Source organism: Eucyclogobius newberryi, unplaced genomic scaffold (assembly GCF_026437365.1).
Source record: "Eucyclogobius newberryi isolate DKJ021-1_F unplaced genomic scaffold, fEucNew1.0.hap1 SCAF_14, whole genome shotgun sequence".
In the NCBI taxonomy this organism is placed as follows: domain Eukaryota; kingdom Metazoa; phylum Chordata; class Actinopteri; order Gobiiformes; family Gobiidae; genus Eucyclogobius; species Eucyclogobius newberryi.
In genome coordinates, this window is record NW_027315768.1 from 27,089,568 (window position 1) to 27,113,664 (window position 24,097).

Consider the following 24,097-nt stretch of genomic DNA (forward strand, 5'->3'; position numbering starts at 1 on the left):
TTTACCAACAGCTCACAGATTTCCTCTTAATAAACAACTCATTTGATGTTTTTCAGTCAGGTTTTAGACCTCATCACAGCACTGAGACTGCTCTTGTCAAGGTGACAAATGACATCCACTTGAACACTGACACGGGCAAAGCCTCAGTCTTAATTCTGTTAGATCTGAGTGCTGCTTTTGACACTGTCGATCATGGGATCCTCTTACAGAGACTAGAGGACTGGGTGGGCATCACTGGCACTGCCCTAAACTGGTTAAGGTATCTGGAAGACAGAAAGTACTTTGTTGAAATTGGTAACTGTGTCTCAGACCACATGACCCTGACCCTGTGGTGTACCCCAAGGGTCAGTCCTGGGTCCACTTCTGTTCAACCTCTACATGCTGCCGTTTGGTCAGTTGATACGCAGAGAAAATGTGTCCTATCACAATTATGCAGACAACACTCAGATCTATGTTTCACTGTCGGCAGGTGAATATGGACCAGTGGATTCACTCAGTTCACAACAGATCCGTTTGTGGATGCAGCTGAACTCAGACAAGACTGAAATAATCGTTTTTGGCCCACAGAAACAAAGAGAAAGTGTTAGTGGTCACCTCCAGAGTCTCGCTCTAAAACCTACGAATCAAGTTAGAAATCTGGGGATAATAATGGACTCAGACTTGAACTTTAACAGCCACATCAAATCAATAACATCAGCAGCTTTTTACCATCTAAAAAACATTGCCAAAATAAAAAATATAGTGTCAAAACCAGATTTGGAGAGACTTATCCATGCGTTTGTCTCCAGTAGATTAGACTACTGTAACGGCCTGCTCACTGGCCTCTCCAAACGAGCTGTAAAACAGCTGCAGTACATCCAGAACGCTGCTGCTCGGGTCCTGACTAGAACCAGGAAGTATGATCACATTAGTTCTGTTCTCAGGTCTCTGCACTGGCTCCCTGTGGCTCAGAGAATAGACTTTAAAGCAGCTCTGCTTGTGTACAAGTCTCTCCATGGCCTAGCACCAAAGTACATCTTGGATATGTTAGTGCCATATGAACCATCTCGGACTCTGAGGACCTCAGGGACCGGCCTCCTGCTGGTGCCCAGAGTCAGGACAAAACATGGAGAATCTGCGTTTCAGTTTTATGCAGCTGAAATCTGGACCAGTCTTCCTGAAGATGTGAGACAGGTTCTACTCTGACAATGTTCAAATCTAAGCTAAAAACAGTGTTGTTTAGCTGCGCATATGACTGAAAGGATTTTTCTTTGCACTCTTCTCTTTTATGCCTGAAATTGTGTTGTGATTTCATCTGTAATTTCTTTGTGATTTTAATGCATTTTTCCTGTTGTGTGAAGCACTTTGAGTTGCCTTGTGCATGAAATGTGCTCTACAAATAAACTTGCTTTGCCTTACTTTGAAGGTGTAAAGCGCTGTATAAAAACTGCACACACACAGACACTGTACACCCTTAATAACCGCGGCAACTTGAGACAGTGCAATTAGATTCTCACCCTAATTCTTAAGGAAAGTTGCAGGACAGTCAAATATAATGAACAGTCACACAGATTTGGCTGATGTTAGCACCATATTGAAGCCACAAAAAGCAGCGACATGTTTATTGCAGTGGACCAAAGGTGAAGTAAGTAATCCAATAAAAGGTCTGTGATTGATTTAAAGTTATTTGTTAGAAGTAAAAGTGGTCAAAAGTACTAAAGATAACATTTCATGGCAGAAATAATAAACAAAACACCAGATGCTATTGTTTCTTTACAGCTGCTACCAGCACTATTCTTGTTTTTTATTGCAGCGATACTACTAGTAGTGTTGCCAAACATTTATCAAATTAAACTGTCAAACTGCAGCTTAACAGAGTCTGTGCTTTGGGTGTGGAGACTAAGAATTCCCGCCTTGCTCTTCCCATAGTTACTTAACACCCCGCCTTCAAACACTGCCCAGCTTCCTGCAGTATAAACAGCCCTCAGCACACAGCAGAGTGGAGAGAAAGCGGAGAGAGAGGCAATGGAGGCGTATCTTGTCCTGGGACTGCTGCTCTGCCTCAGCGTGGGGCTCTCTGACGGGGGCAAACTCCTGGCCGTCCCCGTGGATGGCAGTCACTGGTTGACGATGAAGATTCTGGTCAAAGAACTTGTCGTCAGAGGACATGAAGTCGTAGTTCTAGTCCCTGAAACCAGCTTATTGATCAAGAACTCGCAGAGTTACAGCACTATCATGTACAAAGTGCCCTACACCAAGGAGCAACTGGACGGCAAATTTAAGGAACTGAGGGCTGGAATCTTTTCACCACCGAAGTTTTCGGATTTGATGGAAAATATAAACCGCTTGGTGAATTTTACAACTATGCAGGCGGCGGGATGTGAACATTTATTACAGAATCAAGCGCTCATGGATCAGTTAAAGGGAGAAGGATTTGAAGCACTACTTACAGACCCCTTTCTTCCTTGTGGGTCCATACTGGCACGTATGTTCTCAATCCCGGCTGTTTACTTCCTGAATGGACTCCCCTGTCAACTGGACACAAGGGCTAACCAGTGCCCCTCTCCTCCATCCTTTGTCCCAGTTGCCTACTCAGATAACACAGATAAAATGAATTTCCCCCAAAGAGTCAAAAACACATTAGTTTACACCCTTGAGACATACTTATGCACCGTTACATATGCCAAGTTTGATGATCTGGTCAGTAGATACATAGAGAAGGACATGTCTTACCAAACACTACTTGGTGAGGGAGCGATATGGCTGCTCAGAAAAGATTTCACCTTTAAATGGCCAAGACCAATCATGCCCAATATAGTGTTTATTGGAGGAATCAACTGTGCAAAGAAAGCCCCCCTGCCTGCGGTAAGTGTCTGAAGAATGTATGGTCAAGTATTGTAAACACATCTGGATCCAATCGAGGGTAATCTGATATACTATACAACTGTTTAGTCATAGCTACTTTAATATTAATATGGAAGACAAATCACACATTTTTTCAACCTGCTGTATCATTCATCAGCACCGGACTTTGCTTGATCAATAAAATACTTGAAGTGCTCTTCCTTATAGACAAAAGGATTGTAGTAACCTATGTTATTCTTGCAGTAAAATAGTAAACTCCCCTCACTTGTTTTGCTGTTTACAGAAGTATCTCAAAGCCAGGGGTGTTGTTACTTGCAGTACATTTCTAAAAACACATGGCTTCTCCAGTTGAGGTTGAATAAGTTCAACACAAGCACGCTAGCACAGAAACGTGAACATAACTGTTTCTCTGTTTGGTTCTGTGTTTTGTTCCTGCAGGATTTGGAGGAGTTTGTGGAAGGATCTGGAGACGATGGATTCATTGTGTTTACTATGGGTTCAATGGTGTCCAACATGCCGATCGAAATTGCAACGCTTTTCTTTGAAGCCTTCGGACAAATGCCCCAGAGGGTACGTCATGGGTCTGTGCAGTTGAGTTTGTACCTGAATTGAGATCAAGTTGTTTCCATAAAAGCATATGGTCTGAAGTTCTGCCAATTTTTGTCTTAAATGACATTAAAAGATCTGTTTTAATCTCAGGTCTAAGTAGTAAAATCACAATCCAGTCTTTTCAATCGTCACTCAAAATCTACCAGTAAATTGTTTCAGTCAAACTAAAGCGCTGGTTATCCGGTAGTGCAAAAACAGTATTTACACATTAGCCAAAGCTGAAGTGCTAATCAGTGGAGAAATGGACTTTGCCCCAAGCTTCAGGCCTGATGTTAACATGCAACTAACTATAACTATTACACCGTATAAATGACGGCTAACATTTAGGCCAGTTGAACAATATATTGCAATTTAAATAAAGACTGACTTCCTATGAATAGTAACTGTAAGTGAATAAGACCATATCTAAAACTGATGAATTACATTTTTACAGTGTACTGTTCAAAAAGTTAAATTCTTTATTCGTAGTGTATAACATCATTATGTTTTCCGTTTCAGGTTTTGTGGAGATATGAAGGAGAAGTACCTGCAAATGCCCCAAAGAATGTGATGCTGTTGAAATGGCTGCCACAAAATGACCTGCTGGGTAAGTTACTATGGATTAAAGCGGGAGTTTGCAATGTTTTAAAGCCGTCTTTTTGCATGACATTTTGGGCTGGTTTAGCCGTAGCTTTCGAGTCCCAGAATTCAATATTTAAATTATTAGAATTTCATTTCAGTTGTGTTTATTATTTTATTATAGACTGTGACAGATGTCTAATCCAGCTTTAGTTTATTACCTGTTTTATTTTGTTTTATTACTACATATAACGGTCAATATTTAAAATCACGAACAATTCCTGAAAATGAGTCTCAAAAACACAAAAACATAAGCTTCCTGAATGGCATTAGGTACAGAATTACAAGTGAACCCTTTCCAAATGAAAGAAATACTAAAGCATCTATTTCTGCTGCTCCCGATATACTGCAAATAAAACGTTATTGGACATGTTGTTGTTTGTTTATATGTATTTAAGTAAATCACTGAATCTGCTCGGGCTGTAGCCAACTAAAGAAACTCTTAAAGATTAATCAACTGAAGGGGAAGTGGTGCTGGTAAAAACTCTTAAAATTTGATCTTGCACAAAACTAAGTACGGGAATATAAAGAAATTCTAATAAACATCATCAAGGCAGTTTAAATTGTTTTGTCACTTCCAAAACTCCAGCAAACTAATTTAATTAATTGTCCTTTCTGCAGTGGTCCAAGTAAATCCTTAAAATTCCAATTAAAAAAAGGTTGACTTGTAATTTTTTCCCCCATCGACCGATTAATCCTCTAAACGACTAAAAAACTATAGCCCCAATCTACCAACTCTCATCCAAGAGCACGTTTGTTATGTTCCTCCGTAGAGTCAAAATCAGTTATAATTGCTGCGCTAAACTTCATACATTTTTTATTATTTTTTACATTTCTCAAAGTTAAAATGAAAGCACAAGAATCACTCTTATTTCTATCTAATATAGACACACTGCTTATAAGTTCCCTAACTTAATCTCGGGAGTTCTCACATGTGATTTGGATTGCAGTCTATGTGGCCCCGTCTGCCAATGCTGAATATGCTTGTGAAGCACTGCTCTCCTGCACTTGTAGGCTGCAAACACAGCACCCACAGGCTCTCTTCCTCGTCACTGGTGACTTTAACCACGCTTCTCTCTCTTCTGTTCTACCAACATACACCCATTATGTTACCTGCCCAACCAGAAACAATAGAACATTGGACTTGTTTTTTACAAACACCAAAGAGGCTTATTCCTCTTCCCCCCTCCCTCCCCTGGGCAGCTCGGACCACAACCTTGTACATCTGAGGCCTGTGTATGAACCCATCGTGCGCAGGCAGCCTGTGGTGTCCCGTGAGGTGAGGATGTGGTCTGCTGAGAGCGAGGAGGCTCTGAGGGCCTGCTTCAGCACCACTGTCTGGACTGAGCTTTACGGCCATGGGGAGGACATCAACACCATCACAGAGTGCATCACGGACTACATCAACTTCTGTTTTGAGAACATTGTTCCCTCCCGGACGGTGCGGTGTTTTCCAAACAACAAGCCGTGGATTAACCGTGAACTGAAGGCTCTGCTGAAGGAGAAGAAGAGAGCCTTCAGGTCAGGGAACAAGGAGGAACTGCACAAAGAGAGCTGAGGAGGAAGATCAGGCAGGCGGAAGCCGGCTACAAGAGGAGGATGGAGGAGCAGCTGCAGCAGAAGAACATTCAGGGAGTGTGGAGAAGCCTGAAAACCATCTCGGGCTTCAAAATCCCCCCTGCCCAGACAGAGGGGGATCTTACAGTGGGTGAATTATTTAAATGCTCACTTCTTGAGGTTTGATCGGTCACCCGCCCCTCCCCCTGCACAGCTGCATGCTCCCTCTTCCACAGCTGGACAATGCCCTGCATCTGTTCCTCTTCGCTTCTCTGCCCCGGACCATCAGCTCCCCACTTCGCCTGGACTCACCCATCCCCCCAGCACACGGTCCCCCTGCCAACCACTGACTGTCACAGCAGCACAGGTGAGGAGTGAGCTGAAGAGGATTAAAGTGAGGAAGGCAGCAGGACCTGACGGCATCAGCCCCAGGCTCCTTAAGTCCTGCGCAGATGAACTGTGTGGAGTTATGGAGCATGTCTTCAACATGAGCCTGAAGCTGAGGGTGGTACCACAGGTCTGGAAGACCTCCTGTCTGGTATCTGTGCCCAAGACACCGCGCCCCAAAGACTTCAATAGCTTCAGGCCAGTGGCTCTCAAGTCCCACCTGATGAAGACACTGGATCGGCTGGTCCTGGACCACCTCCGCTCCACCGTGAGCTCAGCCATGGACCCGCTGCAGTTTGCATATCGGCCTGGCATTGGAGTGGAGGACGCCGTCATCTCCCTGCTGCACCGCTCTCTCTCTCACCTGGAAAAGCCTGGCAGCTCTGTGAGGATTCTGTTCTTCGATCTTTCCAGCGCCTTCAACACCATCCAGCCGCTGCTCCTGAGGGACAAGCTGGAGACGGCTGGTGTGGAGTATGACCTGGCAGAGTGGATCCTGGACTACCTCACAGACCGACCCCAGTTTGTGAGAACCCGGGACCCGGGTGTGTCTGACACTCGGACCTGCAGTGTGGGGGCGCCCCAGGCTACTGTCCTCGCGCCCTTTCTCTTCACCCTTTACACTGCAGACTTCAGACATGACACGTACAGCTGTGTCCTGCAGAAGTTCTCTGATGACTCAGCCATCATCGGACTCATCATGGACGACGATGATGCGGAGTACAGAGGACTGGCGCAGGACTTTGTGGACTGGTGTCAGCGGAACCACCTCCTCATCAACGCGGGGAAGACCAAGGAGATGGTGCCACCCCACTGCCCCCTCACCAGTGAACATCCAGGGACGGGACATTGAGAGAGTGGACTCATACAAGTACCTGGGTGTTCATCTGAACCACAAACTGGACTAGACTCATAACACAGATGCACTGTACAGGAAGAGCCAGAGCCGGCTCTACCTCCTGAGGAGACTCAGGTCTTTTGGAGTGACAGGGCCACTCCTGAAGACCTTCTACGACTCTGTGGTGGCATCAGCCCTCCTGTACGGTGTGGCCTGCTGGAGCAGCAGCATCACAGAGAGGGAGAGGAAGAAGCTGGACAGAGTCATCAAGAAGTCCAGCTCCGTCCTGGGCTGTGCTCTGGACTCGGTGCAGGAGGTGGGGGACAGAAGGGTCCTGGCTAGATTCACATCTATGCTGGACCATGAGTCTCACCCCCTGCAGGACACTCTGTCCCCTCTGGAGAGCAGCTTCAGTGAGAGACTGATCCACCCTCGCTGTGTGAAGGAGACGTTTCACAGGTCTTTCCTTCCTGCTGCTGTCAGACTTTATAACAAACACTGTTAGTCCTACTGTGCAATTACTATCGTGATTCATGTGCAATTACTGTCGCGATCACTTGCAATGGTATTTATTTATTTATTTTAACTTTATCATTTTTCCCCTCCATCCCTTGTTGGGAAATGGTTTTGTCTATAGGAGTTTTTGTTTATAAGAGATCTTCTACTGAGAGTGTTTTTCAAACTTCCTATAAGTGATCTGTTCTTTTCTTCTGTATCTACCTCTGTATCTACCTGCGTTGCATCAATGAAATTTCCCCATGTGGGACAATAAAGGATTATCTTATCTTATCTTATCTTAACTGTGTTCCCCTGTCCCGCCAGCTCACCCCAAAGCCCGAGTGTTCATGACGCACGGTGGAATCCACGGCCTGTACGAGGGCATCTGTAACGGCGTGCCCATGCTCATGTTCCCTCTTTTCGGAGACCAGCGGGACAACGTGCATCGCATGGTGGCCAGAGGAGTGGCAGAACAACTCCTCATATATGACCTGAGCACTGAAGCCATAGTGACTGCACTGAGGAAACTGATCAATGAAGAGAGGTGAGTCACAGAGGGGATGTCACGAGATCAAATGTTAGTGTCGCAAAAACAAAACAAAGCAATCTGCTATGTTAGATTTTAAAGCTTTTTTTGCAGGACATAATGATTCCTTGCTTGTGGATGTCTCTCAGTGCCTGCTGTGTATTTATTTAAGATTGGGGCCTTACACAGGGCATATAGACGGATGTTTTTCACACTGACATTTTAAAAGTGACATTTAGAGTCATTAATTCAGTTTGCCTATCTTTAGACAGTGACCACAGATATAGAAAAGCTTATTCTGGGTCGATAATTCTCCATGTTTTTCTAATATTTGACTTGTGCTGTCTGCAGTTACCATAAGAAGATTCAGACGTTGTCAGAGCTGCACAAAGACCGCCCCATGCCGCCTCTGGACCTGGCTGTGTTTTGGACTGAGTTTGTGATGAGGCATAAAGGAGCCGATCACCTCCGAGTGGCAGCCCATGACTTAAACTGGATCCAGTACTTTTGCCTGGACGTTCTGGCGTTTTTAGGCCTCATTGTGACCACTGTTGTGTGGCTGACAGTTAAATGCTGCTTGTTCTGCACCAGGAAGTGTTGTGGAAGAGGAACTGTGAAAAAGAAGCAAGCCTAATATTTTAAAGCTTCAAATATTTTGTGTAAAGTACAATTGTGTTTTTGTTGTGTAAAGATTTTTTTGGTTTGCATACAATCTCAAATGCACTGGTGAATGTTCCTTAATCTAAATGTTTATACTGATCATTAAAACTGTCTGGATTTTGCAATTTTTTGTAGTATCATTGATCCACAAGGAAGTATGTACAAGATATCACTTACAAAACTTGAGAATTGTCAACAGAAAAGTGCTCAAGGGCATTTATTACACAACACCTGGTTACATTTAGTGTTCACTGTTCACGGTATGCTTTAAGTGTTGACAGTGCACCACCTAGTGGTAATTGAGCTAATGTGCAAAGAGCAAGCCCTTTCTCTCTATTTTCCTTTTTTTAATTACCCAATTAAAAGTGATATTTAAGATATAAATAAAATAAAACAGAAAACGGTTTTCTAAAGTTGAGAGAAACCCCCTTAGTGAGACCAGAGGCCTGTACTACGAGGCTGGAGGCACAAACCAGGGCAGATCTGACCGGTGTCTAATAGATCCATGCCAGAGCAGTCCAAGTCGTCCAAGAGTCTTTGTCGAATTATCTTGTTTGTAAAACAGTGTCCCGATGACTACAACTGAATCTTTTTCCACAGTAGTAGAAGGTCAGTTGGCACTAACCCCGTTTCATTCAGTAAATCTTGGCTTGACAGAGCGAGTTGTGAACCCGCTTTGTACTACACTTATCCAGAGATGCTCATGTCTTGGTTAGTCAATCCGGTAAAGAGAAAGTATCCAGGATCAATTCAGCTAGTTTCGAGGTACAAGCCCCTGCTCATACATCTAAAAAAAGGCCGTGGCTACAGAGTATAAATAATATATATAATATATATCAAATAGCCCAGAAGTTTCAGGAGCCGCGGCACGGCCATATAGCTTCATGGCTAACCCTAACCCTGACCCTGACCATGACCCTGACCCGGCGCGGTCAAATAGCCCAGCAGTTTCGTCCGCGCGCCGCGGCTCTGGAGACACTCCCCCCAAAAAATAATTAAAAAATAACATATAAAATAAAATACCGATGTCAAAAGCAGGAATACACAACAACAACAACAGAAGTTAGGAATAAAACCAACGTAAATGCAAATACTGGGTTTTAGATACGTTTAATCGATTTAACGAAGTACACTTTGTTGGTGAAACTGTTGCAGAGTGTGACACCTGCCCACAGCACTTCCTCTGTAGGTGGTGGTCTCTCAATAAAACCACATGGCAGAACATTTGACTGACTTGTGCAAACATGAATACTTACTGCATTGCCATTGTCTTATGCCTGGTCCCACTTTCTGGTAAGATACCATTGTATACTATTATATTATTTTGAAGGATTATAGAAGTCTTTGAACTCAATAATATTCAGTATTGATATACAGTCATTATTGTTTTATTATTTATTATCATACCTGTGATGTGGTGCCATTTTAGGGGGAAGTAACAGTGGGATTGTAGGAGGAAAAATTGCCGAACCTCACTCAAGAAAATACATGGCCTCTCTCCAGTTCTATGGAAATCATGTTTGTGGGGGATTTCTTATTCGAGACAACTTTGTGTTAACTGCAGCACACTGTACAAGGTAAGTGACTGAAATAAAGCATTTGTTTTCTATTTCAGCTTTTACACTTTATTCAAGAGGACTAGTACTTTATGTCTAATGGGAGACCATTTTATTATGATTTTCTTTAGTATTTTGCCAAACACGGTTGTTCTGGGAGCACATGACATAACTAAGAAGGAGAAAAGTCAGCAGAGGATTAAGGTGGAAGAACACATCCAGCATCCAAACTTTAGAGGGGAATTTGACTTTGATATCATGCTTCTGAAGGTGAGTGGACTGGTTTATTTGAATGTGCAGCATGTGGGTGAAAGGTGTGAGAGCTGCACTCTCACCTTGCAAAATGTTTTCCTTCTTGCAGCTAAAACAAAAAGCCAAACTAAATGATTTTGTTCAAACTATTGATCTACCACAAAAAGATAAAACCATCAAAGCCCACAAAGCATGTTCTGTGGCTGGCTGGGGCAAATTGCACCCAAGCAAAAACAGCCCTGCTTCGGATGTGCTCCGAGAGGCAGAGGAGAAGATTCAGTTCAACTTTGAATGTAAAACTATATATAAAGAGCACTTCCACGCAGAACACATGATATGCACCAAATTCGACAAGAATGGAGGAAGCTTGTGCCAAGTAATCATACATATTTTAATTTCTTCATTACTATATACAGCTATGACAAGACTGAGTTTTGGTTTGTTCCACAGGGTGATTCTGGAGGACCACTGATCTGCAAAAACAAGCCTCTGGGGATCACAGCATTTACAAATTCAAGCGACTGTAGTAACCCAAAGTATCCTCATGCCTTCACGAAGATTTCTAGTTTCCTCCCATGGATTAAAAAGGTCATGGGGGGACTAGGTAATGAGAGCAAGCCTTTGGATCGTAAAGATGACTTGAGTCTTCATTTCAATTAAAAAACTGAAATTGTATTGAAAAGACTTGTATGCATAACTCAAAGTTGAACAGTACACCACTAAACAATAAAGATGAAGGAGAAAATGTTTGGTCCGAAACTTCTTTACAGTTTACAGACATAATGATGAGTTGTATTTGATAAATAGAAAAGTGTGTTCATTGAATAAAGTAGAAAGTATATTTAGCACATGAACGTGTTGGTAAAACTCAACAGATGCCTTGGCCAAACCACAGACAGTGATAGTGGGGTTCAGTCATAGTGTAAGCTTTTAAAGTTGAACCGCTTCCTGTCGGTAAACGCTGTCATCTGGAGAGAAAGTGAAAGACATGCACTCAATTAAACCATTATCTTTTAGTAATTCACTCTTCCACAATTATGAAAGAAGCTGCCAGGCTCATCGTCTGTTTGCATCTTTAGAAAAAGTAGAAACCTCACCTGGCTCGGATCTCTTGTGAAGTATCTTTTCTCTATCACCTATAGACAGAAGAGAATCAAATGAATATCACACACAATTTAGAAAATCAACAAATAAAGGTTTTAAATTGAAAGAGTAACTTTATATTTGATTAAAACTGTTCAGTCTACATTTGACAAAACTTTGACTTTCAAATCACATACAGTAACATGGCAGTTTTTCACCTTGTCAAAGAATCTACTAAGTTTGACAGCATTTGATGTTCCAGCCGCAAGATACCGTGGGTTAGTGCAGTCCTGTAAAAACAAAACAACACTTCAGCCTCAAGTCAACTTTGACTCCTAAAATGTGTGAGTTTCACTTTGACTGTGAACACTAAGTTCATGCAAAGGTGTGATAAATACGATGCACTAAACTGTTACTTTAGATGCCACCTCTAAAACATGCATTTTTCCATTTTAAGATTTCCATATATAGTAAATGTTTATATAACTATATATTTGAAGATCATTAAAGAACACATACAAGATTTATTTCTTCTGCGTTGAAGTCTTCAGAGAGAAAGGCCGTTCGAGTCAGAACCTCATTACGTTTGTTCTCTGGAATCTGGTCAAATTTGGTGCCAATCAAGAGCAAAGGCACTGGATTTTCAGCAAACTGCTCTCTGTCATAGTCCCTACAAGATAGAAACCAAATATGTATACAAAAAATAACTCAATCATAACAACACATTAATTTGTTACGTTCAGAAGCAAAAGTACTCACCCATTTGAAACTATAACTCCAGTAGGTGATGAATCTCTGTTCAGTGCTTCGAGAGACCATCGGTAAAGATTTTGGGAAGATTTCTTATTTGTCAAGTCATGCACTAATATAATTCCTGCACAAAATAATAAAGCATAGTCTTACATGTTACAAAGCATGAATGATGACTTTAAAGTTAAAATAAATTAAATACCATTAACAGAATTGTAGAAAACAGCCCTGGAGCTCTTGATGCTGCTTGCACTGCCCACAGATCCTCCGACATCCCAAAGTTCAATGTAATACGTTTTTTCTTCAGGAGTCCCCTCCTTATAGTCGTGTATCTACATTGGAAAATATGTTACTATTTTTCACATTGGATACATTTACATGGCCAGTACATTTTTTAAATAATAATCAGAATAGAATTTCAACAATCTAACTCGGATAAATATCAGATTTTAGGTGTGCACGTAAACATAACCATTGTCTCAAAACGAATGTTATGTCGCCGTTAGAAATACCTAATAATAATGAAATATGACATATTTTCCTCATTTAATCAGGGAATATAAATAATACAAACATAAGGCAGTTTACTTACCCGTACGTCCACTGAGCAGCCCACTGTCCATGATGGATTTCCTAAAACTTGGTTCTGGCAAAGTAAATGAACCAAGGACGATTTTCCCCCACCTACAGAAAACCAAATTATTCAGGATTATAATAACCCAATCATCTAAGTTATAGCATAGTAGCTACACAAACTGGTAAATAATGCTGATAAATCATGATTCGCATGTAAAGTGTTGACATGATCACAAAACCAAACATATATTTAGGAATAATGGGTTCTTCTAATTTGATATATTTTTGGCAACGTTATGTTATGAAAAAGTGTTATAATACTCACCAGAATCCCCTAAAACAAGGACCTTTACCCTGTCAAGCGAAGCCATTTTTCGATGAGATACCGGAAGAAAACAATCCAAACCCCGCCTTCGGCTCTACTGTGATTGGCTTAGCAGGACGTCCTATCGGTGAAATACTACAAGGTCATTAGTTCCTCTTTCTGTCCGTCATAAAAGAGACAGTTGATTGGCTGTGAGAAAAATACGTTGTGTATTGCACATTCACATTTACTTCCGGGTCTTTTTTGAGTTACATGCTTAGCGTTGGTGCTAACTACATGTTGATGAGAGAAAATCCACAATATAAACCGATCAATGGTCTAAATGTTGTTGTACTCTACGGAATAAATGTTCAAAGAAGCGCATTTACAGAACTAACTTTAAATCTATCCTGAAATGACATAAAGAAGAAGAACTTTATTATCTTTTACAAAACCGGTAAGTTCAAGCTAACATTAGTTTTGTAAGCAAGCTAATATAATAACTGGTTAGCGTTATGGTATTTAAGAATGAAAAGAAGCCTACATAAAGTTGAAATGTACGCGATGTGTTTGTTGGTTATAATCCAGAAATTCCTGTGTTTATATGTGATATTTTGAGGACTTTTGGGCATTCTGGTAGGTAACGCTAGTTTAGTTAACTTTAATTGCTATGGCAACTATGCTATATTTTCATCACTCTGAAAGTATTACTGCTAACGATCATGTTATACTAGATTTTAAAGGATCTTATTTACAAAACTATCTGTTTTTAAATTCACCCAGATGCCATCCAACATTAATTTGTTTGCTTCAGTAGTATATCTTAAGAGTTATGTTTAATGCATGTATATGTATATATATTATTATTATTATTATTATGTATTCTTCTGTAATTACATATTTGATATTTTATTTACAAATGTATCATACACATTGACATACAATTTGGCTATGATGAAATGCACACCAAAAATCTGATTATTGAAATGCCATGTAGCTTAAACCATTACATCTGATTTATTTCTGATTGTACACATCTGTGCTAATGTGACAAAGACAAAAATGAAAGGGAAAATTCTGAAGATTGAAAGAGTTTATTAGTTTATCATTAAAAATATCAAACAGTTACTCTAAAAATCAAATAATTTACTGACATGTGTCACCAGGTGTTTTTCATCACCAGATTTGTGAACATGCACCAAATATCTATCATTCTGTTTATCTGTTTTTTTAATGACCATATAAATGTAGCAGGTGTCATTTCCTTCCACGGAAAATGATCGAGCCAGAGGTACTGACTGAGGTCCCTGCAGAGCTCAAGCGTCTGGCCAAGCAGGTGGTGCGAGGTTTCTACGGTATCGAGCACGCCTTAGCCCTGGATGTGCTGATCCGAAACCCATGTGTGCGAGAGGAGGACATGCTGGAGCTGCTCAAGTTCGACCGCAAACAACTCCGCTCTGTGCTGAACACGCTGAAGGCGGATAAGTTTGTCAAATGTCGCATGAGAGTGGAAACTGCCCCCGATGGAAAAACCACACGACACAATTATTACTTTATCAACTACAGGTACATATCTGAAAAGGAACAACTGTTTGGTTTGTTGAAAAAATACATTTTGGTATGTCCTAAATAACTTAAACTCATGAGAACCATGTCTAATATTATGTGGTCAATTGCTTATGAAATCAGAGACATAATATTTTACATTACCGTACACATTACTTAATAGTTTTGGAGTGAAGACTATTTAAAAATGTCTAAAACTCCTCCATTCTTCATTCAAAATGTTATTGATTAAATGATGAGATGCAAGAAAGATAAATTAATCCTTAGTCATTCAAACAGCAGTTCTAAATCTTGCGGATCCTCTCGTGTTTTTACTCTACATTAATTATCTCTTGTTTTTTGGTGGAGCAGAGTTCTTGTGAATGTGGTCAAGTACAAGTTGGATCACATGCGGCGGCGAATTGAAACGGACGAGCGAGACTCGACAAACAGAGCGTCTTTCCGCTGCCCCTGCTGCTTCTCCACCTTCACAGACCTGGAGGCCAACCAGCTCTTTGACCCAATGACAGGTAACAGCTGAACAATGTTAGTTATGATATTAGAGCATCATAAATGGGTTATGTTCATGTGATCCGCCTGCCGGCCGTATGAGGCTGCGTGCAGCGTGTCTGTTTGATCTGGACCGCGTCATCGGCCCTCAAAAGATGCAGTTCTGTGGAGGGCGGGTTCACTGCCTACATTGTTTTAGACTTCTATGGTGGGATTTGCTGTTGAACCTTGGATTGTGGATTTTCTGTCCTGGTTTATGGTTCATATCTCTGATTAATGAACCTATCCACATAAAACAAAAACTAGCCCAATTATTTTCAAGTGAAATCATTTTTTTCAGAATAGCTATGCCAAGTGTTGTCATTCTTCTACCCCAAAGACGTGATTGTTGTCTGTTGAAAGAGATTATAAATATTTATTTCAAAAACAGTGAATTTCCACAGTTATACTATACTAATGTAATTTTGTTAAAAGCCAATAAAAGACAAAATTATGAATGGTATGTCCATACATAATTTTGTGCATGTTCTGCAGTACTATTTTATTACAGTTAGTAATTAAATACGTCAGTTCAATTCTTCTTTCTAATTAATCATTTATCCCTGCTAGCTAAACTTTTCACTTATGTTTTATCACACTCCGCTTTGTATTTTATTTGACTGCGTTCAATGTTAAATACACAAATTTCTATTGATTTGATGCAGGGCTGTTGCTAGGATACACTAAGGGTCTCTTGCCAGAAAAGCTTTTGTCCACACTTGATGACACTTACCTTTTGCCAAATATCCATCTAACTCGTAATAATTTCCCATCCTGTTAATCATAGGCAGCACTGCAGAGTTGATTGAAGAGATGTAATGACTGTGGCTGGCTGTGTCTTTCCCTCCGTCTTTGCTCTGATGACTCCTCACTGTAAATGGATGCTGCAAGCTTAATGCGATGGATGGAGACGGTACTTTTTAACCTTCCTGGCACACGGAAAAGTCAGCGTCTTCCTGTTGGTGATGCATTTACCATCAACTTGCCAATCGCTCTGCACTCATATCCTGTTTCCACGTATCTCAGCTCATATCAAATCCTGCTGCAACGACAGTAATTCGGCACTCGGGGAGACGAGAGTGAGTTCATAGTCAAATCAACCGGAAATATGGCCAAGAAATGTTGATGCACCGGTTGGCGATCAATAGAGAAATACATATTTGGTCGTTTTCAAGGCGTTAGACCCGCTTCGTGTTGTTCAAATCTTTATATATGAAGTATATTTTGTATTTTGTTTGTTCTCTCTATTGACACTAGATGGCATTGTGCAAAAGCGTATGCCAAAATGAATAGTGTATGCCTGTGTAACTTTTTTAGAGGGAAAATTATTATTATCCCAAGGGAAAAAAGTGCTTACTGTTTAAACTGTTTTTTGATAGTCAACCCCTGACAATGACTCAAATGTTTCCAGTTCTATGGAATAAATATAAAAACTTGGTCATAAAAAGACAAACATACATTGTTTTCTTATCTCATTTCTAAATATCCACATTTTAAGATAAAGGAAATATTCAGAAATAATTCTGATGAGTTTCCATGAATTTCCTCTGACCTTGCTGTCGTTACCAAAGCCAACACGTGGTTCTGTGCTAGTGCTGGACCAGTTCCCAAACTTTACAATCAGCAGAAGCAGTGCCCTTTGTTAAATGTGAAGGGTGTGCGATTTGTTCTGCACTTAGTTACTCAAAACAGTGGAAAATGTAATTATATTTATAAAACCATCCACGGTAAAAGGTCACCGGCGTTAAAGCGAACTATAATTTCTTGTTACCTTTGGCCAAAAAAAGCTGGCTATGTAATTTTCTCAAAAATATCAACAGAAACACAAATCCCTTAAGCAGTGGCGTTAATCCCTCAGGGTCTGCATTGCTCTTTCTTTATTAAGTAGTTGGCTCCACAAAACTCATTTAATACTTTTATTTTATCAGAAATGTATGAAGTTGGAATTTCTTGAGATAAATGTTTAATTTAAGAAGTGGACCAACGTGTCAAATTTGCAATTAACATTTTCCAACATTTAAACCTCTGTTCACAATTGACTGTGTGGAATGAATGAAGCCGAGTGAAGTAATGTAATAAATCCAATATATGTGATTAATGTGGTACATCGCAGGCGAAGCAGTAACATTTCCATGAGTCAAAGTGACACAGTGTACCTTTAAAATATGGCGAGCTTCTCAACACTGATTCGTACATGCAGATGTCGGCGGTGCGAGTATGCCCTTTAATATTTTGAAGTTCTCTCTACTCGTTCAGGTACTTTTCACTGCACCTTCTGCCAAACGGAGGTGGAGGAGGATGAGTCGGTTTGTCCGGACGCCAGGACCCTCGTGGCCCGCTTCAATGAGCAGATCGAGCCCATCTATGCACTACTGCGGGAAACCGAAGACGTCAACCTGTCCCAAGATCTGCTCGAGCCTGAACCTACGGAGATCCCAGCTCTCAGGCAAAGGTCGTTCACACATCACATTATGTCACTATGCCCTTTAATAATACATCTTTCTAAATTATAATTAAGATCTGTGCAATTTGATGTAAAATGTCGCTTATTACATGCCGTTTACTCCAAGAAAATTATCTACCAGGGTTTGTTTATTTATTTTCTTCTGTTAAATGATGCTCGCTCCATGTTCCAGGGCATTCTGACAGCTTCTTCCAGATAAGATCCATATTCATTAAAATGCTCTCCCAATTTCAATTGACATAATGCTCTATCACAACAATTAGACGTCTAACTCATCAAATCATAATTCAAGGGACAATTTCCACCTAAAAACAAAACATGCACAGTAGTTTATTCCTCAAGCTATCCTGACCAAAAAAATGATGATGTGTCAATCCTACTGAAATGTGTTCAAACAATGTCTTTAAATGTAATAGGTTGAGGTTTAATTATTTGATATATGAAATGTCTCTAAATATAAACTTCTACCCTTAAAAATCTTGTCATGTGACTTAAAAAAAGTCACATGATTTTTACTAAGATGTAGCTGAAGTGAAGCCATTTGAGCTGGTGGAATACATTTGAAAGTCAAAATTGTGCTTTCATCACTTTTCGTCATGTCTATGCAATCTTGGGTCAATTTGACTCATAAAAATTCCTTCCTCAACTCGTGGCATGTTTTGGAACCTGTCCAGACCAGCTAAGGATTATTCGATTACTAAATCAATAGGCGATTATTTCAATAATCGACTGCAGCCCTAAAGTGTTTCATATCTTTAAAACAACATTCACAATATTATCTACTTTTTGATATATATATTACCCACCTCTGATTTGGTGATGGGCCCAGACTCAAACAGTTTAATTTCAACAGCTCTCAAAGATGTGTCACCATTTTCCTCACACGAGCGAGATTATGATTCGATCGGTTGCTAAGAAATGTACCAAAACCCGAAGGCCTCGATGATTCAGTTTTCTAAGACTGTATGTAATGGATCTGGTTATTGACTTTTCCATTTTGTGTTTCCCCAGTCGTGAAAGGGCCGCAGCCGCTGGAATGGCAGGCCCACACCGCGAGGCCTGGGCAAACAAGGGGGCGTCCTACTCCGACCTGTACTCTCAGAACGTGGAGATCAACATGGACAAACAGGACGAGCAGCAGAGGCAGGTCAACGAGGGCAAGGCTCCCAAAGAGAGGCCCGTCTGGTTAACTCAGAGCACGGTGCAGGGGGCCGACGCCGAGCCCGACATCATCAAGAGCCGTGAGTAGCTCCACGCCCTCTATTTATCTATGTCCTAAAAAAAGACTATGCATGTAACCAGAGATGCACAATCTGGCTTTTTATTTGTGTTTATTGTATTTATACTATATAGAGAACATCAAAATTAAAACTAGATTCATTCTGCTTGAACTGGACAATTATTCCTTATTATATATTTATATCTGATATCCGTTTAAAAGTGATAGAATTTAAACTCATGATTGTAGTAGTCGACTATGTATTGTTTCTACTGCATATTGAGACTTTTTAAATACATTATCAACCAGATAAAGGTTGAAATGTGGGACCGAAAGCTTCAAGTAAGAGAATATTTATGAATAGAGTGTAAATTATTGATACAAATTTGAATTTTTTTGTATTCTTCTTGACATTTTGATTTAATAAGGTCACCATTTTTGTTATGAAAAGGTATTTTTGTATGCGTTTTAACACAGTTAGTCGATTACTAGTTGCGGCCCTAAATCGAACCCCCAAATGAACCCAAATGACCTTTTCCGCAAAGTGTAAAACAAACCACATTTTGCCAGTTCTATTTTCTGTCCCTGCGTCAGTGAAACTTCTGCACTCTTTCGTTGGGTCACAAACGGTTCTCAGGCGAGGCCTTTCTTGGGCTGTTATTTCTTCATCCAAGGGCATCAGCAATCAGCATCAACTTTGTCTGAACCATAATTTAGAATAATCAGAGGCTTGATTAGTGGATGGTTGAGTGGGGATTCTTAATAAACCCTTTCGTGTGTAAATTGCTTGTCTCACAAAGTATGCGGTTCTTGATGACTGAGTGTGCTGCTGAAACTTACTGCATGATCTCTTTGTAAAGGTATTGCAAAGTTTCCTTCTCAATGATAACTATACTTTATTGTAATGCTGTGTTTAAAAAGGCAATACATCGATTTGGTATTTTAAATTAGACATGTGGGACATTTTGGGCTCCGGGACTTTTCATTCTTTCCCATCAAATAAAACCTCTTACTTATGCAACCAATCAATTTATCTTTAAATTGCCCATCTTTATTATTGTGTTCACTCCTCCAAATTCACAGGACGGGAAGCTTGTAAGTAGGTGGGAGATATATGAAACATGTATTATCATTTAACATTTAAAAATGACCTCACAAAGAGACGGAAATATCTGGTTTAATCTCTCCACAGTATAAAGTGATATTTCTGCCTTTTTGTGATTCATTTTAAGGTTCGTTAACATTTTATGAGCGACGTAAACCTTAAACTTCTCACAGTCCTGATGAATGATAAAATATAGTCTTAATTAGGGCTGCAACAAGTTCATTGATTAATCACAACTGATCGATTATAGAAATACCGATAGTTCTCAACCAATTGGGAATTGAATAATCGTTTTCTGGGCGATGCACGGACTCGAAAACATGCCATAAACTGAGGTTTTATTACACAGACAAAGCAGAAATCACACTTAATGTACATTTTGTGTTTTACTTCAGCTTTATGTTGGTAAAATTGAGTAAAAAGCTCATTCTCTGGCCTTTCGCGTTCTAGACAACTATTCAATTGATCAAAAGAGTAATCGCTACACAAATCTATTAGCCAAAGAGTTGTTAGTTGCCCATCAGTCAATATCGCCCATCCGTACTTATAAACATCTTTGAGCGTCCATGAGAAGTGCTTATTTTTGCGTTACATCTTTTCACTTTAATCCCACAGTCTAGTGCCCTAAATCATTTCGGTCCAAAGATGTAAACCTCCGCGTAAAAGTGCACATATCATTCAGAAAGTTTGGTTTCATATAGCTGGTCACATGCTTGGAATGATGATGAGAAGGAGGAATAGAGCCTTTGGTCATGATGTTATAATTGTGACGCTTCCTCTCACAACATTTGATAACAAACTCTTTACCGTGTTGCTTACCACAGGAGAGGCTTTACCGGGACCTCAGGACGGCGCGGGCGAAGGAGGACCCGCGGACGAGAACCAGGAGGTGATGCGCGCTCTGCTCATCCACGAAAAGCGGAGCGTGGCCAGCACCGGGTCCGCCGCCACCGCCGCCGCCGCCACCAAGGGGCTCACCGCCGCCACCAGGGGGCTCACCGCAGCGACCGCCAACGCCAGCGACTCCGAGAGCGACACGAGCGAATCGGGCGACGAGGCCCCGGCCGCCGCCCCGCCCGTGGCCCCGCAGCACCACATAGCGGAGGACGACGATGACGAGGACGACTTCGAGGAGGTGGGAGAGGAGCACACGGTGATGGTGGGAGGAAGGCCGCACTCGTACAGAGAGGTCAGCGAGAGGCCGGAGCTGGTGGAGCAGATGTCCGCACAAGAGAAGGAGGCGTACATCGAAATGGGGCAAACCCTATTCCAGGACATGTACTACTAAACGAACATGCAGTGTTTTTGTCCTGGTCACGCTTTGCTTCAGCGCACAGTGATAGCATTGCAATAGGAAGGAAACGTCATGATAATTAAAGTTGGAGCAATTAATCAACAAATTTTGACTTCTGACATACTTTAAACCAGGGGTCCCAAACTTTTCTGGCCAAGACCCGCAAATTAACCATGAAACCAATTCAGGGGCCCCCCACAGCAATTTTTTTCATAATTTTAACTTAATATCTTAATGATAATAATAATTTTGCGACCCCCGGCTCACTTTGGGCACAACTGCTCTGAAACTATTACAAAAAACAATGTCAAAAATGTCAACGGAGAATTAACAATTTGCCAATTTTACCAATAATACACTTTATTTGTTAATATTCTCTCTTATAAATTATATTCAGGCACCTTGTTTGAACATTTTATTTGGTTGATAATTAATTTAAAATGTACAAAAGAACTAATTAGACCAGTCAACTAATGGAGCAAATAAACACTGACTTGTCTACTACTTGAAACCCTTGTTCTATTACATTGCTATTACTGTGCTGCAAAGTAAAGTGCTGCCATAGGTTACCCAATATTTTAGTGCGCTTCAAAGATCTGTATAAGAAGAGACTTATTCGAGCCTCTGCAGTTGCTTGTTGAAGTCTCTCCTTTGGACCATGCTCTGGCAGCGTTGTAGATTGCCCGTTTAGTATTCGACGCAAGTATTTTTAATGAACAACCAAAGGGAGCTGCATCTTGTGCCAATAGTTCACTTGAGTTTGAATTCTTCTTTAATTATGGCTCAACCCGTTCAGTCCTGTTGGAAGCGAAGACGTCATGTTCGGAAGGACCCATATCCCACTGTTACATGCCATACCAGATGTGGACTCCGCATACATTTGTACTTAAAAGATTCATTTTTCTTTGTTCTCAAAATGTTTATTTACAATACTTTCTGTACAAAAATAAAACTTTAAAAAGTATATGAATATTGTTCTGTTGTGATTTTTTTTTTGGACCCTTTCCAAGTAGAAAATGTCAGATCACATAATAAAAGTTGGTGCCAATTCTCAAAGATGTAATACTGGTATTGATAACTTGTTCATTGGCCGTTTGTTGTTCGCTTAAGATGTATTTAATTACAAGGACTGCTTCAAATTTGAGTAAAAGTATACAGTATGCATGAAGAATAGGCCTGAGAAGAGGTCTGCACATGTGCTCTGAAGACCACACAGCCTCAAACTCATGGATCTGTGCTCAAACCACATTGAATAAAACTGGGAATCTTAAATTTTTGCAGGTTTTGCTCCAACTGAGCATGTGCAGAGGAGAAGAGAAGCAACAGCAGCGCCAAGTTTCAACAAAATGATTTGAAATATATCTTTTAGAGACAAGTCTTTGTATAATGAATTGTTTTTAGCGTCTAAATAATATATGAGAGTATAGCTCAGTAGGATAGGCATTTGCCCCTTCACGCGGGAGACCCTGGTTCACAAGTCCACTCTCTCTTTTTTTGTTTTCACTTTTCTTTTATCCACTAAATATTGATGAACACCCCAGTTCTACTTGCCCATTCAAAAAAGTCATCGCACGCTACTGCTCTGGTTCTAAAAGCTCTTGTTAGAGAGCGAAGCATGAACGAGCCTCTGAACATGGTCACAGTCCGAGCAGCTGTGGTAAAAGCAGAATCATGCTTCCCACGCAGTAATGCTCAGCGGCCTGTAGAGGCCACTAAAAACGCCCAGCTTCAGCAGCAGAAGTGAGGGGAAAACAGGCTTATTTGGATATATTTTAGACACACAGTAATTTTAGATTTTATTGGCCAGTAACTGATTGCCTTGATTGGCCTGACCGCACACCACTGCTCAAATATGTATAACTATGTACTTGGGCCTCAAAACTCCTGCCATGGATGCAATAAATGGATACCTTTTGAAATGTACTCTTGGCGGCAGGAAAAATGGCCATAACAAAGAAATTGATGAAAAATACTACTAAAAATACTTGATTAAGACTTAACAGTTTAAAGCAGAATTAAGTAGTTGTTTTTTGGTTCTGGTCAATCCGAGCGGTGCTGTTTTGTGCAGGCACACATTCTAGTCATTCCAATAGCTCAACGACGAAGACTTGCACTATGTAACTTTTCTTGTGCGCCACCTGCTTGTTTCTATGGAGATGGTTATGTCCCTTATAAAATTAAAGCCACAACTAATATAAAACAATCTTAATGAGATGAGGAGTCATGAACAGAGGTTTTATTGCAAAACATTCAATTATTGTAAAAAAAACCTTGATTGGAGGAGACATGTGCCAGTTGTGCCAACAGAATTGATAGATAGATAAAGTAAAAGTATAATCCAACTAATCTAAACAAAGGCTTATACAACACAACAACGATGGCAACAACTGATGAACCTTATGCGTACGCTCAAACAATACTGTGTGACCTAAAGTGTATAGAATACCCACTTTCCTTAAACCTTCAAAATGACCAGACTAGCAGCATCGAGCAGGAGAGAAAGAGAGACAGACAGCAGACCTTTGCTCTGATAAGCCACCATGAGAATCAGTGATCTCCATCCAAGTCCTAGGCTATTAAATGCATCTATTGAGACAAGGCGACTCTTGACCTGCATGGTACAGGTCATTTTTTTGTCAATATAACAATAAGAAAATATTTGAATAAAAGCAAGATCAATATATTTAATGCCATACTGTGGATCATTCCAGGCAAAGCAACACCATCTCCATGAAGACAAACAGGTTAGTGCATGCTTTTTTGGTAACTTTTCAATACTGAATTTTAATTTGAAAATAAATTGGTTGATGGTTGAAAAAAAAAAAAAAAGTTGAATCGCAAAGTGAGTTTAAAAAGGTTCAAA

At 40.6% G+C, this 24,097-nt stretch overlaps 4 protein-coding genes across 5 annotated transcripts; 3 read left to right on the plus strand and 1 right to left on the minus strand.

The window, feature by feature from the left end:
- Positions 1-1,958: 1,958 nt before the first annotated feature.
- LOC140359915 (UDP-glucuronosyltransferase-like) lies at positions 1,959-8,658 on the plus strand. The gene is made up of 5 exons (XM_072445169.1): positions 1,959-2,844; positions 3,283-3,414; positions 3,952-4,039; positions 7,676-7,895; positions 8,229-8,658. Exons 1-5 carry the CDS (start codon positions 2,005-2,007, stop codon positions 8,509-8,511), a joined length of 1,563 nt encoding a protein of 520 aa, XP_072301270.1. The 5' UTR covers positions 1,959-2,004; the 3' UTR covers positions 8,512-8,658.
- Positions 8,659-9,767: 1,109 nt separating this feature from the next.
- On the plus strand, positions 9,768-11,503 carry LOC140359920 (granzyme-like protein 1). 2 transcript variants are annotated; one of them, XM_072445174.1, is made up of 6 exons: positions 9,768-9,830; positions 9,967-10,114; positions 10,225-10,363; positions 10,455-10,721; positions 10,796-10,949; positions 11,425-11,503. In XM_072445174.1, exons 1-6 carry the CDS (start codon positions 9,782-9,784, stop codon positions 11,460-11,462), a joined length of 795 nt encoding a protein of 264 aa, XP_072301275.1. In that variant the 5' UTR covers positions 9,768-9,781; the 3' UTR covers positions 11,463-11,503. The 2 variants fall into 2 exon arrangements, with proteins under 2 accessions (XP_072301275.1, XP_072301274.1); XM_072445173.1 differs by lacking the exon at positions 11,425-11,503 and having other exon boundaries at positions 10,796-11,012.
- Positions 10,713-13,186, minus strand: rabl3 (RAB, member of RAS oncogene family-like 3). Its single transcript, XM_072445176.1, has 8 exons — positions 13,080-13,186; positions 12,771-12,862; positions 12,381-12,510; positions 12,188-12,302; positions 11,948-12,098; positions 11,647-11,718; positions 11,443-11,481; positions 10,713-11,313 (listed from the first exon to the last, which is right to left on the minus strand). Exons 1-8 carry the CDS (start codon positions 13,123-13,125, stop codon positions 11,257-11,259), a joined length of 702 nt encoding a protein of 233 aa, XP_072301277.1. The 5' UTR covers positions 13,126-13,186; the 3' UTR covers positions 10,713-11,256.
- A 130-nt stretch (positions 13,187-13,316) lies between these two features.
- gtf2e1 (general transcription factor IIE, polypeptide 1, alpha) lies at positions 13,317-21,390 on the plus strand. Its single transcript, XM_072445177.1, has 7 exons — positions 13,317-13,515; positions 14,310-14,624; positions 14,976-15,133; positions 17,409-17,604; positions 18,628-18,857; positions 20,642-20,644; positions 20,765-21,390. The coding sequence occupies exons 2-7, from the start codon at positions 14,335-14,337 to the stop codon at positions 21,226-21,228; spliced, it is 1,341 nt and encodes a 446-aa protein (XP_072301278.1). The 5' UTR covers positions 13,317-13,515; positions 14,310-14,334; the 3' UTR covers positions 21,229-21,390.
- Positions 21,391-24,097: the final 2,707 nt, after the last annotated feature.